This window comes from Theropithecus gelada, chromosome 1, assembly GCF_003255815.1.
Source record: "Theropithecus gelada isolate Dixy chromosome 1, Tgel_1.0, whole genome shotgun sequence".
Classification (NCBI taxonomy): Eukaryota; Metazoa; Chordata; class Mammalia; order Primates; family Cercopithecidae; genus Theropithecus; species Theropithecus gelada.
In genome coordinates, this window is record NC_037668.1 from 175,769,225 (window position 1) to 175,786,080 (window position 16,856).

General features: G+C 32.2%; 1 protein-coding gene across 2 annotated transcripts in view; it reads left to right on the top strand.

The window, feature by feature from the left end:
- Positions 1–16,856, top strand: part of BRINP3 (BMP/retinoic acid inducible neural specific 3) — a 391,129-nt gene that overhangs the window by 228,528 nt on the left and 145,745 nt on the right. For both annotated transcript variants that reach the window (XM_025394858.1, XM_025394864.1), the window contains one exon: positions 14,928–15,033. In XM_025394858.1, the coding sequence (XP_025250643.1) occupies positions 14,928–15,033 (106 nt within the window). The remainder of the gene's footprint in view (positions 1–14,927; positions 15,034–16,856) is intronic.

Here is a 16,856-nt window from a genome sequence, read left to right on the forward strand (position 1 = left end):
TTCTTGATGCTTATTATAAGAAAAATCAGTTGCTATTTTTTACATTTGAAACATCTCTTAATTCTTTTTTGTTTTAATGAGATTAGTGTAAACATTTAATTGCTCTTACTTGAATTAATAATATTAGAAATTAAAGCAAAATGTATAAATGGTAATTGATCCTGTAATTGCTAGAAATAATAAAAAATATTTAGTACTCCATATAAGGGTAAGTGTATCTGCAGGTCCAATTTATTTGCATATTTGGAGAATGTTTATTCAGTGTCTGTGTTGTGCTTAGGGCTGCTGGGGAATAGGCTTACATAAATGAACGTGACATGATTTTTATCTGAGAACTAATAAGCTACTGCTGTTCTATTAAGCTACAGCTGCGTGGCATAGTTTTCTCTAGTAGTCTTCCAATACTCTCAGGGTTGCTACCAATGGAGTATTCTAATATTCTTGCAGTTGAACTGGAGTCCAAATGAGCAAATAAAGAAAAAAAAATAGCAACACGTACACTGAGGCATCCCACAAAACGCAATATCATTTAGAAAAAATCACTATAAGCCTCTAAAGAAATATAACTGGTAGAGAAAATTCTTGAACATTTGAGAACTATACTCTCAAATAATTTGCTGTTAAGAGTAATGTATTATTTAATGGAGAATTGTTACGAATAAAAAATTAACAGAAAATCTGTCTCATAACCATAGATTAAAGGAAAGAAAATACAAGAAAATTAATTTAGGATGTAATATGCAATACAATATATAGAAGTGTTTGTGAGTGTGTATGTGTGTGTGTGTTTGAATGTGTATAAATATAGTCATAGAGTTCAGATCTGCATGTAAACTCATAGACTCTGAATATATGTACTATGTTTTAAATAATAACAAAAGTGACATAATGCAAAAAAAATTGATATCCTAGTTTAGAACTATACAATCTCAGAAAAAATAAATAAATATACAAACATACAAAAGTCTTTTCTTGAAACACTTTTGAAAGAGGGGAGAATAGAAATACAAAAATTCCAAAAGTACCCTGCGTGGGTGGAGAGTAGAGATAGGAAAATGAAAGAATGAAAAATTAAGACGATAGCATCTTAATGAGCAGGTGACACATTATGGAATACAGTTTTTTGGTGAAATATAATTTTCATATTAGATATATCAGAGTAAAACGTTTCCATTATTAGTATTGGCAAAGGGGAGGAAATTATTAATGAGAGGCAGATGTGCAATGAGGTTAAATTAAGTTATAATTTAAAAAAGTAAATAGCCATTTGAGTAAATCAATACAATGAATTTTAAAAAAAAGGAAAATAAAAGTAAAGGTACTTTTTTGCCATTAAAAGTAATGGCAAAAACCACAGTTACATTTGTACCAAACTAATAGCAAGAGGTAACACAGATTTCCCACAAAAATAACTAAAATGATGGATTAAAAATGAAAGAATTCTTCTGTGTATTCATAAGTTGATAGGAAGAATATTCTGAAACCAGAATAAAAAAGAAACTATGCAAAGAGGGGACGCTGAGATCTCCACAGTATTTGCTGAGTCAGATGGATTTGAGCTTCTTTTGTTTTATTCTCCTGGTGCTCAAAGTACAAATGACAAAGTTCAAATTTTGTACAAGATAGAGTGTCTAGGGGGTACCCATAAATGTAAGACCCCAAAGGTCTGTGACCTTGAAATATATTGGAAAAGTGTATCAGAAATGTAAGTAGGTAATTTATTTTTTAAAAGTCCGTAGGATTATATCACGCCAACATGGAATAGCTTGGAGATCATGTTAAGCAGGATGTCAGGCACAGAAAGCTAAATACTACATGCTTTCACTCACATGTAGGAGGAAAAGAAAAAAGGAATTCCTGAAAGTAGAGAGGTAGAGAGTAGAATTGTGGGTATTAGAGGGTGAGAAGTATGGGAAATACAAGGGAGAGTGGAAGATGGGGATAGATTTGTTAAGGGATACAAAGTTACAGCTAGATAGGAGAGATGAATTCTGGCATTCTGAAGCACTACAGGGTGAATGCGCTTAATTATGATTTATTGTATATTTTCAAAATGCAGTTCTTCTGTGCAGTTATTCATCTATCAGCATGGACAAAATACACCATTTATGATAGCTAGGAACATTGGCATATTGTTACCATAATGTTGACTAATGAAAAAATTACACTTTGGAGTCTGGTTCCTTTTTCTAAAACAAAAATGCATATTTGTAAAGATATGTTCCTTCCTCAGGTATTGCAGGTAAATTATTTTAACCTTTATATCTAGGGAGAATACTCCTGAGGCTCAGGAGCTTCATACTTCTAGTTACACAGCTAGTAAGTGACAAACCTGAAAATATAAACCAATTTTAAACCTATGATGTTTTTTTTGTTTTGTTTTGTTTTGTTTTGTTTTGTTTTCTGGTAACCACATTGCTTCATGTTCTGTGCTGGAAAATTTAGCATAACAGTAGGATTATCTATAATACGGATATTTGTAACTTGAAATATATAATTGTTAAAAATTTTCAAGTTATTTTTCATAGCTTAAACTATATTTAATATGTCAGAACATAAAAAGCAAGTGGAGAAGATGCTTGAGTTAATATAAAGAGATTTCATAATTTTCATTCCTAAAGTTCTTGTCTTTTAGCCGTGAGAAAATCCTGTAATTTTTCATTTAGAAACTACTCTGGAACAAATCTACCTACGTTGCTTATCTGGTTTCTTCACTGATAATAGATTTGTAACCAGCTTTTAGAGAGTGATGAAAAGGGCTGCTGGTAGGAGGCACAACAGTTACATCAAGTGAGATTAAATTAATTTAGGAAAAGGAAGCAAGCCACATAAAACTGCTAAAAATAATAGCTCCTACATTTCATCAGGTTTCATTTAGTTCATGGGCAAAAAGCCAAATTCTCAATATATTATCAAAAGTTTTTCCCTCAATATTAAGTAAATCAAATTTGAATGAATAGTAGTTTTATTTTGTAGTCTGTTTCATAGAAAAATGTAAAACACATAAATTGAAATATTTATCCAGTGAGAAATCATTTTTCTCCTGTTTTTGTGTGTGTGTGTGTTTTTTTTTTTTCTAACTTGGTGCATTTTAGTGTTAAGTGAGCTAACAATCACCTAGTTGTATGGTTAAATACAACTTCTAGAGACCCAAAGTTCATAGACCTGGAGTTTTATAACCATGAATAACCCCAATGCAAGTTGTTAGTGGATTGGCTGCAATCTGAGAAACCCTTGATGTCCATAAAGCTTCCTCAAGTCCCAGAGGTAACATGAAGATACAAAGTTCCTGTTAGATTCTGGTCTCTAGAGGAAATAAGAAGGTGATAATGTAGCGATGAAGATACAGTGAAAAGGTTATAGAAAAAAGAGGAACACACCTGTTGCAGTTTTATTTCCCACTGGATTTTTAATTATTTTTAAAATGTTATTGCAATAAATATATACTTCAAAAATCACTAAACTTCTTGTCCTTTCTATTTTTGTTATTTTTTAGGATAAAGAATTATCTTAATTATAGTCATCTGACTATGTTTCAGCTAAAGAAAACTGGGGGAGTGGGTAGCACTATATAATATGATTATAATATTGCAGAGAGTTTTTTGGCCAGTTTATTGTTTTTCCTGGCACTTAGAATTTTAATAATTATTTGTAATTCGTGTACACTCTATGTTTCTTCTTTCTCCTATATAATTAGATTTGTTCTTTTAACGTCATCTTTATGCTGACTTTTACTGATAATAAGTTGCTAAAGAATTTGGATTTGTATTAACATTTTTGTGAGCAAAGCCAATTTATTTTTCTGAAAAAAAAAATGACAGAACAGTTTCTATAATGGCCAGTTGAAACAAGAAATTCACTTCTGTCTTTCTAATTATGTCTGAGTCTGTTGAGTTTTAGTGTGCTGCGCTTCATCAGTTCTCTCGGGTGCTTGTTTAATTGGGTGACAAATGTAAGAATATGACGGTCTCAGTATAAAACTTTAGCTAGTCTGTGCGCAGGCATTAGCTGTCCTATTATTAAAAAAAAATGAAGTCAGAAGCTTTTGATATGCTTAAGGAATTCAGAAATATTTGATAGTGCTGAAACTTCAAACGGCTATAATAAAAAAGTTTTAAGTTTTTAATCATAAGCAGTAAGATATGTTTTAATAAATATTTCAGAAGAGCAATATTAAAGATGGAATTTCAGAGGAGAAATTGAAGATTTTTGATAGAAGTATTTACTTGAAATAAAATAGTGGGAACTCTGAGATATGTCCTAATATACTATATTGGCTCCTACATTGAGAAGGAGAAAATTAAAAGTAATAATAATGAAATAATTTTATTAAATGTTAAACAACCAAAATGTGTGTATCTAACGAGGTTCCCTGTTTTAGTGCCCTAGTATAGCAGAGAATCTTATGGAAAGACTGTTGGTCGGGATTTTGACAGTGACAGATTGCTTTGTGTGCACTGCTAGCTGTGATTCGCTGTCAATGCCCTTGATTCTGCTGCCATCGTCCTCCAGGAGGGTGATAGGTGCTTTTATTTCATTCAGCAGTTGACATTTGCACCTGAACATTTTTAGTTACTCTGTCAAAGAAAGCAAAACAGATAATTCAGTTTCTACGTTTTTGTACCATTTGGAGCATCAGCTTGCAGTTTGCTTGACTGAGATGCTAGGTGAGTATCAATCGAGCAGATTGGGTAGATGTAGAAGTGTTTTGATAAATAAAATTATAGAGTAGGAAGTAGGAATTAATAAAGGGATCAGTTATGTTTAGTGTGACATTTTGCTTCTCAGTCTTGGCAACAGATTTTTTTGCAACTTTAGTGGGATTTGCATAATTGTAATTTAGTCTGTGCAAGCAGTCCCCATCCATTTTGGCACCAGGAACTGGTTTCATGGAAGAAATTTTTTCCATGAACTTGGAGGAAATGGTTTCCGGATGATTTAAGTTCATTACATTAAGATGCACTTTATTTCTATTAACATTACATTGTAATATGTAATGAAGTAATTATACAATTCACTGTAATGTGGAATTAGTGGGATCCCTGAGCTTGTTTTCCTACCACTAGACAGTCCCATCTGGGGGTGATGAGAGACAATGACAATAAAAGGCAATGAGATTAAAGAACATAGAACAAACAATAAAGATTAAAAAGTAAAATCAGTCTTTAATATTTTAGTTCTTCAGATAGCTTTCGTTTGTAAAATAAATATAATCAACGCTGCTTTAGATTACACTTTTTGAATGTAAAGAAACAAAAAAATACCCTGGCTCCTGAGTTCCCTGAAATGTCATTTCTCTGGCCCAGGAGAAGAGGCATTCAGGCCGGATAGTGACTGTAACAACTGCAGTCACTGCCTAATAACTCCCACCAGAGTGCAAAGGAAATGCCACAGCCCTGAACCAGGTTGAAAACTGTACCTATTGTTTGTAACTCCCTGTGGCAATAAAGTTTTACTTTTCTTATTATTAATATTGAAAACCTCAGAAAACTCATTAGCCAACTGTAGAGTCACAATACATCCCTTTAGATTTCCTGTAATGAAGTTCAAGTTTACCATTCATGTAACATCATCAGTTATAGCTCTCACAAATACAGTTTTTATAAAAATGTCAGTTTTCCAAATGTATATTCATGCAGTTAGGAAAGTAATGAAAGCTTTTTTATGGCTATATGTATTTTTTATAATTGCCGTGATTTTCAGCTCTGTGTTATCAAATAAACAAATAAATAAATAAATAAATAACATCTGTAGGAGTGAGTTTACAGACTTGGCATCTCCAAGGCCAATCAAGTGCCACACATTTATTTTCCATGGCAACCATGGTTTAAGCACAAAACAGTCCTGATGTTATTTGGCAAATTTGTCCTAACTAGTGTCCAGTTTTGCTTATTCCATATTACACCAAATCAATACTTTAAGACCCTGAGAAAACTTCTGTTGTCTAGCCATTGTGTAGTTTTATATTTTAATCTGTACTCAAAGGATTAGCATAGTCTCTCTCAATAGGTTTACATGTGAATAGTTGTGGGTGGTGTGCTTATTTTTGTATTATTTTGATGGAGGATAATTTATAGGGTAGGAAGAAGTAGGTTAGTCATTGTAGTCGTGCCTGGACTCATGGTGACAAACACAAATGAAAACTGCACTGAAGCAATTGCTCTTCAAGAAGACATACTCAATTTTGTTCCTAAATAGAGCGCCTTGTTTTCTGTATTGTTCTCATGTAATCTTCAATTTACTTCAAATAAATATATTTTGCTCTACATTTTTTTCCTATGGTTAAATTTTGTAATTCACAGTTATTCTGCATATATTTTATGGGCATACATGATATTGTTTATAATAATATTTTCATTCCTCATGTTTCAAGTATCACTATTTCTCTGGTCAAAAACAAATAAAAAACCAAACACTACCTTTTAACAATGCAGTATTTTAAATGAATACTTCTAGTATTTTTAAAAATTTGGTTTATTGAAATTATGAGGAATAAATTAGAGGATATAGTTGTCAACTTCAAGTAATTTGCATAGATGCATAATTCAACAATGGTATAAGCTCCCTTGCATTGAATGTATTTATCCATGTTTGTGTTTTTTATGTGAAGATGTGAGTCATACTGGATGGATAATATACACTGTTTTAAACTGTATCTGTATGTTTGGAGAAGGCCCAAGAAAATATTGACAATGTTAAATTTATTTTAAGTCACTATATTAATGATGTAAAACACACTAAATATAATGCTTACTTTTGTGTTGAGATGCAAGAAAATTTTGCATTGATTTATTTTTTATTTGAGGACATGTAGCATTTTTATGTGAATTTTCACTTTTCCCACAAAATGTACTGTAAATACTAAAACAGTTATGAAAATTAAGAAACATTTTGCTACTGAAATGTTTATTCTGAGATGAATGTTTTGTTTTTAATGCATCTTATAATTAATCATATGTTTGAAAATTCATTCTTTAATAAAATAAGCTTCAGAAATATTTCAACTGGGTAAAAAAGTGGGACTACATTGAATTACAGTCTGATGTTAAATGCTTAATAGAATGTTGAAATAAGACTTAATGACTATCAGAGGAAAAATATTAAATGATAAAATTACCTTTAAACTCAATATTCACATTTGAAAAAATATAAGGCACTATCTTCAGTTGAGAAATGAAGGGAAGTTATATATATTCTTATTTTTTAACATCAACATTTTATAAAGCATTTTGTTAATTTAATACCTTTAGCAATATATAATGGTAAAAGATCTTATATGTGTGATGACAGAAAAGATTGTACTGTTTTAGGAAATAATAGAAACTAATCAACTCTTGTATTTTATTCTTCAGAATCCTAGTTGGAAGTAATATAAGAATATGCAGGATGTTATATTTCAAAGCATTAATAAATTAATACTTAGAATAAAAGTTAATTTATTTGGCCTTCAATCAAAGTTATATTAACCAGTACATTCATAGCAATATTTTTTGTTCATGAATGACTCAATATACTACACCATTGTAATTGACTTCTACATCAATCTAGACCAATTAAATTGTGTTTTATTGTAACTTTACTGCCAGAGAGAGAGAGAGAGAGAGAGAATTAATTACATTGATTAAGCCAAGCAAAGTTTCCAAAACTTGATAACTATAAAGCTTGGAAAGTCAGTGTGATGCTTAGAATGGATATTTGATTTGTGAGTCAGGAGGTCTAAGTCCCAGTTCTAGCTCTCATTTCATGCACATGATCCTGAAGTAGCTTGATAGCATCCCTGGCTCCAGATACAGTATCTCTTTTATATAATGAGATGCTGAGACTAAATGATTTCAAAGTTCTGATAGCTGTAAAATGTTAGATATTTCAGCTCTTCTACATTTCCTTCAAGAGATTCCCAAAAACTTCAATAAATTTTACTTTGTAATAAATCTTTCTAACTAAAAATAAAATATTTATCCACCAATTTAATCCAAAAATTTTTAATTTCTACCATGTGCCCAGTACTGTGTATAATTATGCATAGAGAGTTTATAGTTAATTAAGGGAGATAATAGAAATAAATTAGTGCCCTGTAATTTTATGATTGGCGTAATGAAACATAATGGAAACTTTGGGGTAAAATAAAATAAATTCAAGCTATCTTGGAGAATACCTTCAGGTTTTGTTGTTGTTGTTGCTGCTGTTGTTGTTGTTGTTGTTGTTTGAGACGGAGTTTCACTCTTATTGCCCAGGATGGAGTGCAATGGAGTGATCTCAGCTCACTGTAATCTCCACCTCCCAGGTTCAAGCAATTCTCCTGCCTCAGTCTCCAGAGTAGCTGGGATTACAGGTGCCCACCACCACACCTGTCTAATTTTTTTGTATTTTTATAGAGATGGAGTTTCATCGTGTTGGTCAGGATGGTCTCGAACTCCTGACAGCAGATGATACACCCTCCTTGGCCTCCAAAAAGTGCTGGGATTACAGGCTTGAGCAACCGCACCCAGCCCCTCTTGAGAGTTTTAATACCCAATTCTTCGTATATCTACTCCTCAGATAATTTTTAACTCTGGGAAAACAGTGTTTTTGCTTTTGTTTAAACAACTGTTTAAAACAAACTGTTTAAAACAAAAATAATTTTGCTTCAAACATTTTTTGCAAGTAAACCTATGGGGTCTTTTTCTGATACCCCTGTATTCACTAAGATTTGTGTTTTGAATATAAACTATATAAATATATATATTTAACAAACTTTTGTGTTATTAAGTATAATGATTCATTTGCAAATACTCTAAAAAGTATTTCTATAGGCAAAAGAAACCTGCACAGAAATTATCGTAAGAATAATTGAATATTTAAAATAAACTGCTTATTTATTCATCCGTTTTATTGCTATTTAGAGGTGAACTTACAAGAAAAAAAACTGTTTTTTTTCATACTAGGTAAATATATTGTTTGGAATAGTAGGTACTTATAAAATAAAAATGAAATATGGATATTAACCTGTTATAATTCCTGGTCGAATGTTAATTTATCATCTGTATATCTTCGATTATAGAACAGTGGCAATTGTAGCCTTGAAATAAAACAAAATAAATATGAGACATACACTAAAATGATTAAAAATAGATTGTATTGGATTTTAAAATAAACTCATATTAGTAATTGAAAGAAGTAGTTTGTTTTTCATAATCTTTCACAGTATCAGATTTCAGCATTTTGTTTTTGCCAAACCATATTAGAATAATTATACATTTGAAAGGATATAAGTATGAAAATCCAAACTTGCGTTTTAGTACATACGCATGGATGATTGCTTAAAACAGATAGGTAAGTAGATAGATGTCTAGATATCCATATATATGTAGATATAGATATAGATGATGTGGTACCTTCCTTGATATAATTCACAAGGAAAATTAATATTAACCAATTACTGTTAGCAAATGTTAGGAGTAAAATAAAATAACATTTATACAGCGAAGTACATAAAGTGTTCAAATTTGAAAACATTTCAGCAACCATGGCCTAGACTAAAAAATAGGACATTACTAGATCATAAGTATTACTCCTAACGCCCTCTTACCATCATTCCTATATCCAAAGGGTGACCACCATCCTGTATTCTAACACTAAAAGTTTATTTTACCCAATTTTGAGCTATATATTAATGGAAGTTCAAAATTAGGCAAAATAAACTTCTAGTGTTAAAATACTGAAACATTTATATAATGTTCCTTCGACATTATGTTTGTGAGATTTGCTCATGTTCGGTATTCTGTGGACAGTGTACATAAAAATTTATTCTTACTGTAGTACAGTATTCAAATCTTCTATTTACTTCCACATTGTATTACTGTTTGCCACTTGATGTGGTTTGGCTCTGTGTCTTCACCCAAATCTCATCTCAAAATGTAATCCCCACATGTTGAGGGAGGGACCGGTGGGAGGTGATTGGATCATGGGTGTGGTTTCCCCCAAACTGTTCTTCTGATAGTAAGTTCTCAGGAGAGCTGGTGGTTTTAAAAGTGTGTCACTTCCTCGCTGTCTTTTGCCTGCCACCATGTAAGACATATCTTGCTCCCCTTCACCTTCTGACTTCGGCCATGATCTTAAGTGTCTAAGGCCTCCCCAGCCATGTGGAACTACAAGTCGATTAAACTTCTTTCCTTTATAAATTACCTAGTCTCTGGTAGTATCTTTATACCAGTATGAAAATGGACTAATACAATAATGTAATATGTTTCTGTTTGGAGTTACTAAGAATAATTGATACGAACCTCTTTGAAAGTGCCTTTTGTACATACATGTTCACATTTTTGTTGACTGTGTATCTAGCTCATATCATGTGCCTATGTCTATTACGTAGATACTTTCAAGGAATTTTCTAAAGTGATTGTACGAGTTTACACTCCCAGCAGAAGCATACAAGAATTCCAGTTTCTCCACTGTATTGTCACCACTTGGCATTGTCTGGCTTCTTATGCTTATAAGACTTTCTGGTGAATGGATAGTAGTTTCTATGTTTTAATTTCCAGCTCTTTGATAATAAAGTTGAAAACTGTTTCAAAATGACTGGATGTTTAGATATCTTTGTTATCAAGTGTGTTTTCAGTGTTGCTCTTGCCATATTAGTTTGTATAATTTATTTATATATTCTAGATATAAACCTTTTGCTGTATATATGAATCGCAACTATGTTAGTCAATATTTCTAAAAACAAAGAAATTATGCAGTGAATAAATTTTAGTACTAATTATGTAAGATTAAGTCTTTATTTCTATTTTAAAAATAAGTATCAATTCTTATATTAAATGTTAAGATATCAGAAATTCAATATGAGTCTAATATAGTTAATATTCTCTAGTATAGTTTCTACCTTCTCAACCCAAAGTGTTTTGAATGATTAAAAAATAGAAACATTTATTTCTGGAAAAGGAGACAACTGAAGTGGACTGTATGATAGAGTATATCTAATGTGAATAGGGGCAAAATGTGTAAAAGGAAATAACTAGTATAGCAGTTTGTCAGGATGCAGGTATCAATAACAAATTTCACTACTCCCCCACCTCAACTCCTGTTATTTCAGACGTGCTTTTCTTGTTACAATATAGGATAGGTAAAATCTCCTCTTAAATATTAACATTCATTTTGTAGTTATCCAGATGAGATGTAGGTCTCTAGAAGATAAAATTGATTTCAGATGGAAAGTCTTAGATTATGCCTCTTTGGGCATAACTCAATTGTAAAAGAGCTAATTGTACTTATCAGTATTCCAGTGTTTTATCTTCATAATCGATGGCTGATAAAATTACTCAGAAGTTACTTTGATATAACCTAATGTAACTAGGAAATAAATAAAATAATTCATGAGAAATACACTGTGAAAAAGTAAAGGCCATGATATTTGGGTGCTGCAAATAACGAATAGTCTTGAAGCGCAATTACTCCTAGTTTCAACCATTTTCATGTCTGGTAAAAGGCTAGGGGAATCATAAAAGTAGAAAAAAAATGACAGTTGCTCCTCTGGCTAAGTATTTTGTTTCATTGCTTAAATTTCCATCATGGGAATTTGTTACTTTTATTATTAAAAATGATGGGTTGGAACAAACAAGTAAACTGCTATTCTGTGTTTTGGCACAGTTAGCATCTCTGTAGTAAATTTATTTTTATTTTTTCTTTCCATTTTTATTTATTTTATTATTACTGTAAAAAATTAAATAAGTATGGGTACATTTACTAATGCTGGCATTGGTAAGGCATATGGAGTCCTTAAATGGAATACAATTTAAAGATAGATTTATTTCATATAAAGTGCTAGAGTTTGTAAAATTTTATATTAACCCAGATAGTGATCAGTGAATTCAGATGTGAAGGATAGAGAACAAAATAAAACTGTAAGTATGTTACACTAAATTTATATGACGGCATATCATGAAAGATGAGAAAGTAGAGCAATATATAAAGATAGAGATATTCAAATATTCTCAAAATGTATATCTATTATTTAATTGTCTCTCATGTATTCTCAACAACAGAGTAGGTGAATATAAGAGACTCTCTATAATGGGGTAATATTATTTACCTTCTTTCAAGGATGAAATGTTAGAGGATTTTGCCTTCCCTTTTCCAAGATCACATATGTCAATGAGTATGAACTTAATGCCAATTTTACTTGGAAAACTTTATAAAAAAGGCAAGCATGAGTGTGTGTTTATATTTGTGTGATATGTGTTGGTTGGCAATAGTGAAACCACATGATAGGAGAAAATGAAAATTTAAATTACCTTATACCCTAAGTATTATCTTTGATGCTTTTATTTTTCCCTTTGCCCTTAGGTTGTTACTAATTTATACTTAAATATTAATTATACATACATATATCAACACTATAAATTATTTCTCTAAACAAAATAAGTTCTATTCACTATCATCAGTGGGGAAGAGTAGCTGGAGAATAATTCAAAGTTTTTGTAGTGTTAAGGAAAAAGTAATTTTTTGCCCATGATAAACTACATTGTCAACTCTGGCTATGTACACATAGTTAATCTTGGTTACTCTGAAGGACTTATCATTTAGAAAATATAATAGAGTTATCATGACACAAACATGCACTCAATGCATTTGAGTTAATGTATCTGTATCCATCATTGATTATCGCCTCTAAGTTGATGACTTCCAAATTAGTAGTCCCATTGTTGACGTAACTTCTAAGATATAAACCTGTGTTGCCACTCCTACTAAATATTTTCACCAAAGAGAGTAAACATGTTCAAAACTGAGCTCCCTTAAATGCCCTCCACAGTGGGCTTCTTAGCTTCATATTTTTAATGTTATCACTAATAGTGGAAGCCTCAGTGGCCTTTCTCTGTACCAGTGAACATTTTCAGTGTTTCATAATGTCATTTCATAACCTTGTTATGTCTTGTTTTTTACAATTGAACTTCTTCAGATAAAGTTTATTGTCACTATTTACTTTAGGCTTTCATCATCTTCATGATGGCCTTCCTGCTCCATAGTACGAAGTTTTTCCTTATGTTGCCTCCTCTTAATCAATACCTTTCTCTTAATCAATACCCCTGGGCTGATGCAAGAACTTAATATGTTCTATGGATATGTGAGTGAACAAAATAGACAAAACCTCCTGCACTTTTAGAATGTGGAGCTCTCATTCTAGTGAGAGGTGTCAACAGTAATCATAAAAAATGTAAATTGTACAGCATTTTGTGAGCTGATGTCTACTGTGAAAAAGGTAGAACAATGTAAGAAATAAAAAAGAAAATGTTGGAAGAGTTTGGGGTATTCACTTTAAATAGGTTAGTCCAAGTAGTCCGAAGAGAATGAGATTTGAGCAAAAATTGGAAGGAAGTGAAGGATTAGCTAGAAAATAGTTTGAGGAAGAACATTCCAGGTACTAGAACAACAAGTCAAATACCCCAAGGCATCTGCATAATGTAATCAGTATGTATGTTTGAGATACAGCAAGGCAGAATAAATAAGAGAGGAGACAGATTTAGGGAGGTAACAGGGAGCTGGGTAATATGGTGTCTTCCTAGTCCTATAAAAGACTCTAAGTCATACCCTGAATAAGAATGGGAAGCCATTAAATGATTGTAAACAGTGGAACGAAGTGATCTAAATTGTATTTTGCAAAGACCAGTCTGGTTATTAATAAAGAATATCTTATTGAAAATACAAAGGTTCTGACAATATTGTTCTGCTTTAAATAGTTTTAAATATTCAGGATTAAATCTTCAGTATAAATTTTCAACCTCCTATAATTCATTAAATTTAGTCTCCTCATCTCCTGATACTATCCCTCCCAAGACACCCATGAAAAAATCAGTTCGCATACAAGAATACATATTTAAGTACTAAATCTGTGAGCTGCAGACCAAAATTGGATGGAAATGGTAAAATAACACAGATAGAATCATCAAGGAATACTTTGTGTAAATGTTTGAACATGAGCTTAATTTTGAGGATAGATAAAACTGATTAGTCAAAGTTGAGAAAGGAGAAGTTTCTAATCCAAGTGGGGTAGGAGTGGAGGATGTTGTATGATCAAAGGCCTAGAATGAATGTCAAACTGAACAGGGAGATACTGGCATATTGGAAAGAACTGGGCCAGATGGAAGGCAGAGAGTTAAGAATTTCATGCCAACAGGCCGGGCGCGGTGGCTCAAGCCTGTAATCCCAGCACTTTGGGAGGCCGAGGCGGGTGGATCACAAGGTCAGGAGATCGAGACTATCCTGGCTAACATGGTGAAACCCCGTCTCTACTAAAAATACAAAAAACTAGCCGGGCGCGGTAGCGGGCGCCTTTAGTCCCAGCTACTTGGGAGGCTGAGGCGGGAGAATGGCGTGAACCCGGGGGGCGGAGCTTGCAGTGAGCTGAGATCGCGCCACTGCACTCTAGCCTGGGAGACACAGTGAGACTCCGTCTCAAAAAAAAAATAAAAAAAATAAAAAAAAAGAATTTCATGCCAACATAAAAATGGGAAAAATATAGATTTTTAGGTAAGAGAAAACAATAAAATCAGTTTTGAGAGCGTAGCCTGGCAGATGGCTCTGATTTATTGAGTAAAAACAAACACAAACAACTCTCATATAAGTCAGAACTTGGTCTCTTCCATAAGGAGTGGGCCTTTTTTATATCTTGGGTGAAATCCGTGACTTTATGAGTTGTGCTTTTGAACAAAGATGGCATGCATTATTTTCTTGGAATATTTATACCCAACCAAAGGAAAGAAATGAGTTAAAGACAAAGGGAGTTACTGCTTTGCGCTATGTTTAGGTGTGGGTATTGCTGGTGTGTATGAGGTCCTGGACTTTCGGTGATATTTACTGTCAAACATATAATATTAGTGTGTGACAACTACAATGAACCAAAAGGACATTGTAAAGTCTGATTTAGATAATAAAGTTGATGTTTTGTTTGCCAGGTAACAGAAACACGGACTGGTCCTCTTGGCTGCAGTAACTATGACAACCTAGATTCTGTCAGTTCTGTTCTGGTTCAGAGTCCTGAGAATAAGATTCAGTTGCAAGGTATGTAGGTAAAATTTCATTAATTCTCTACAAGCCTGGATAACAATTATCCAGTCATGATTTATTTTCTATTTTTTTTAAATAAGCTGCATATACATGTACAGGCTATTAAAAACTCATTAAAGGCTGATGTCATAATTTAACTGATACAAGAAAATATGAAATTCTAGACCATATGAATAAAATATCAAAATTCTCTTTTCTTCTCAAATTAAGTAACATTTAGCAATTGAAAATCTGTCCTAATAATATTTTTCTTACATATAGTAATCATTGTGTCATCATGTAGCAGTTTCTTCATATGCTTGCCTCAACTTTGACTTTTTACTTAAAGATTCCTCTGAAAGTTGTAACCATATTTATGCATGGTGTAAAATGAACTGTTGACATTTTACATTTAAGCTAATGTGGCAATCAAGACTGTATTTTTCTTCTGGTAAATAGAAATGTACTTAAGGATATATTAACAAAATATTTACATTCACATGATTTCCATTTTAAAGTTAGATTTTATAAAAATAATTTGCTATTTTCTATGACTACATATTTTAGATATTCAATAGAGAGTATTTTATTCATAAGCACTTTAAAAAATACAATAGGTATGCGTACATGTTCATTCTTATAGGCAGGAACAGGTTATGAATACACACGTTTAAACACCTCTAGTTGAACAAGTTCAGAAAAGTCTTTGTGATGACACTTTTTGTCAGAATTAAGTTGACTGATCAAAGAGGTAATTTTGAGTTGTTCTTCTCTAGTATGCCTTTTTTCAACTGCATAAATTAGAGCTGAATATTTACGTTATTCAGTTTTGCATAAAAATGCTTAAAAGTTTCAGAAATCCTACCACTTTTTCCCTTAACTTTGCAATCTTGAAAAATTTATCAGTGTCCCCGCATGTTGGCTTATGCCTGCAATTATAGCCCTTTGGGAGGCTGAGGCTGGACGATCACTTGAAGCCAGGAGTTCAAGACCAGCCTGGGCAACATAGTGAGACGTAAAAAAGAAAAATATTAGCTGGGAGTTGGTATTGCAGGCCTGCAGTTCCAGCTACTCAGGAGGCTGAGGCAGGAGGATTGCTGCACCTGCGTTCAAGGTTGCAGTGAGCTATGACCATACCACCGCATTCCACAGCCACTCCAGCCTGGATGGACATCACTTTCCATGCTGCACATCACTGTCCAGACACTACACATCATGTTACTCCAGCCTGGGTGACACTGAGACCCTTTCTCTAAAACATTTAAAAAATAATAATTAATTAAAAGAAAAATGTAACAGCATTGAATTGTTTAAATTTATCCTAAATAGTGAATGAATGCCTTTTATTTTGAGTTGTATTAAAAGCACAAAGTTCTTAAATACTTTAACAATTTGAATGTTACTCAATTTATCAATATCAATTATAGATTTACATTTATTAAAACATTTTCTCTAATTTAAATAAAAATGTTGTCCATCAATATTTCCTGCAATTCTCTACTTCTTATTCCTTTTTAATATGTGGATTAACTTTCTATCAGAATATGAATTACAATAAAAATGACAACCCATTTATAACAATTAGTATGACTACTTCAGTTTGTTATAAAAATTATTTATTAACAAGATTTGTTGATTTTTGTCTGAATTACTGTGTTCAGTTTTCAAAATATTAAATTGTTTTTTAAAACCCTCAGTCCCCTATCTGTCTAGAAAAATAATTAGCACAAGGAATAAATGAAGCAACATTTCTCTTTTGTATAATTATTATTTCTATTATCTTCAACTAATGTGAGTAACTCAGAAACCTCCATCTCTTTCACTTTTTTTTTCTGTTT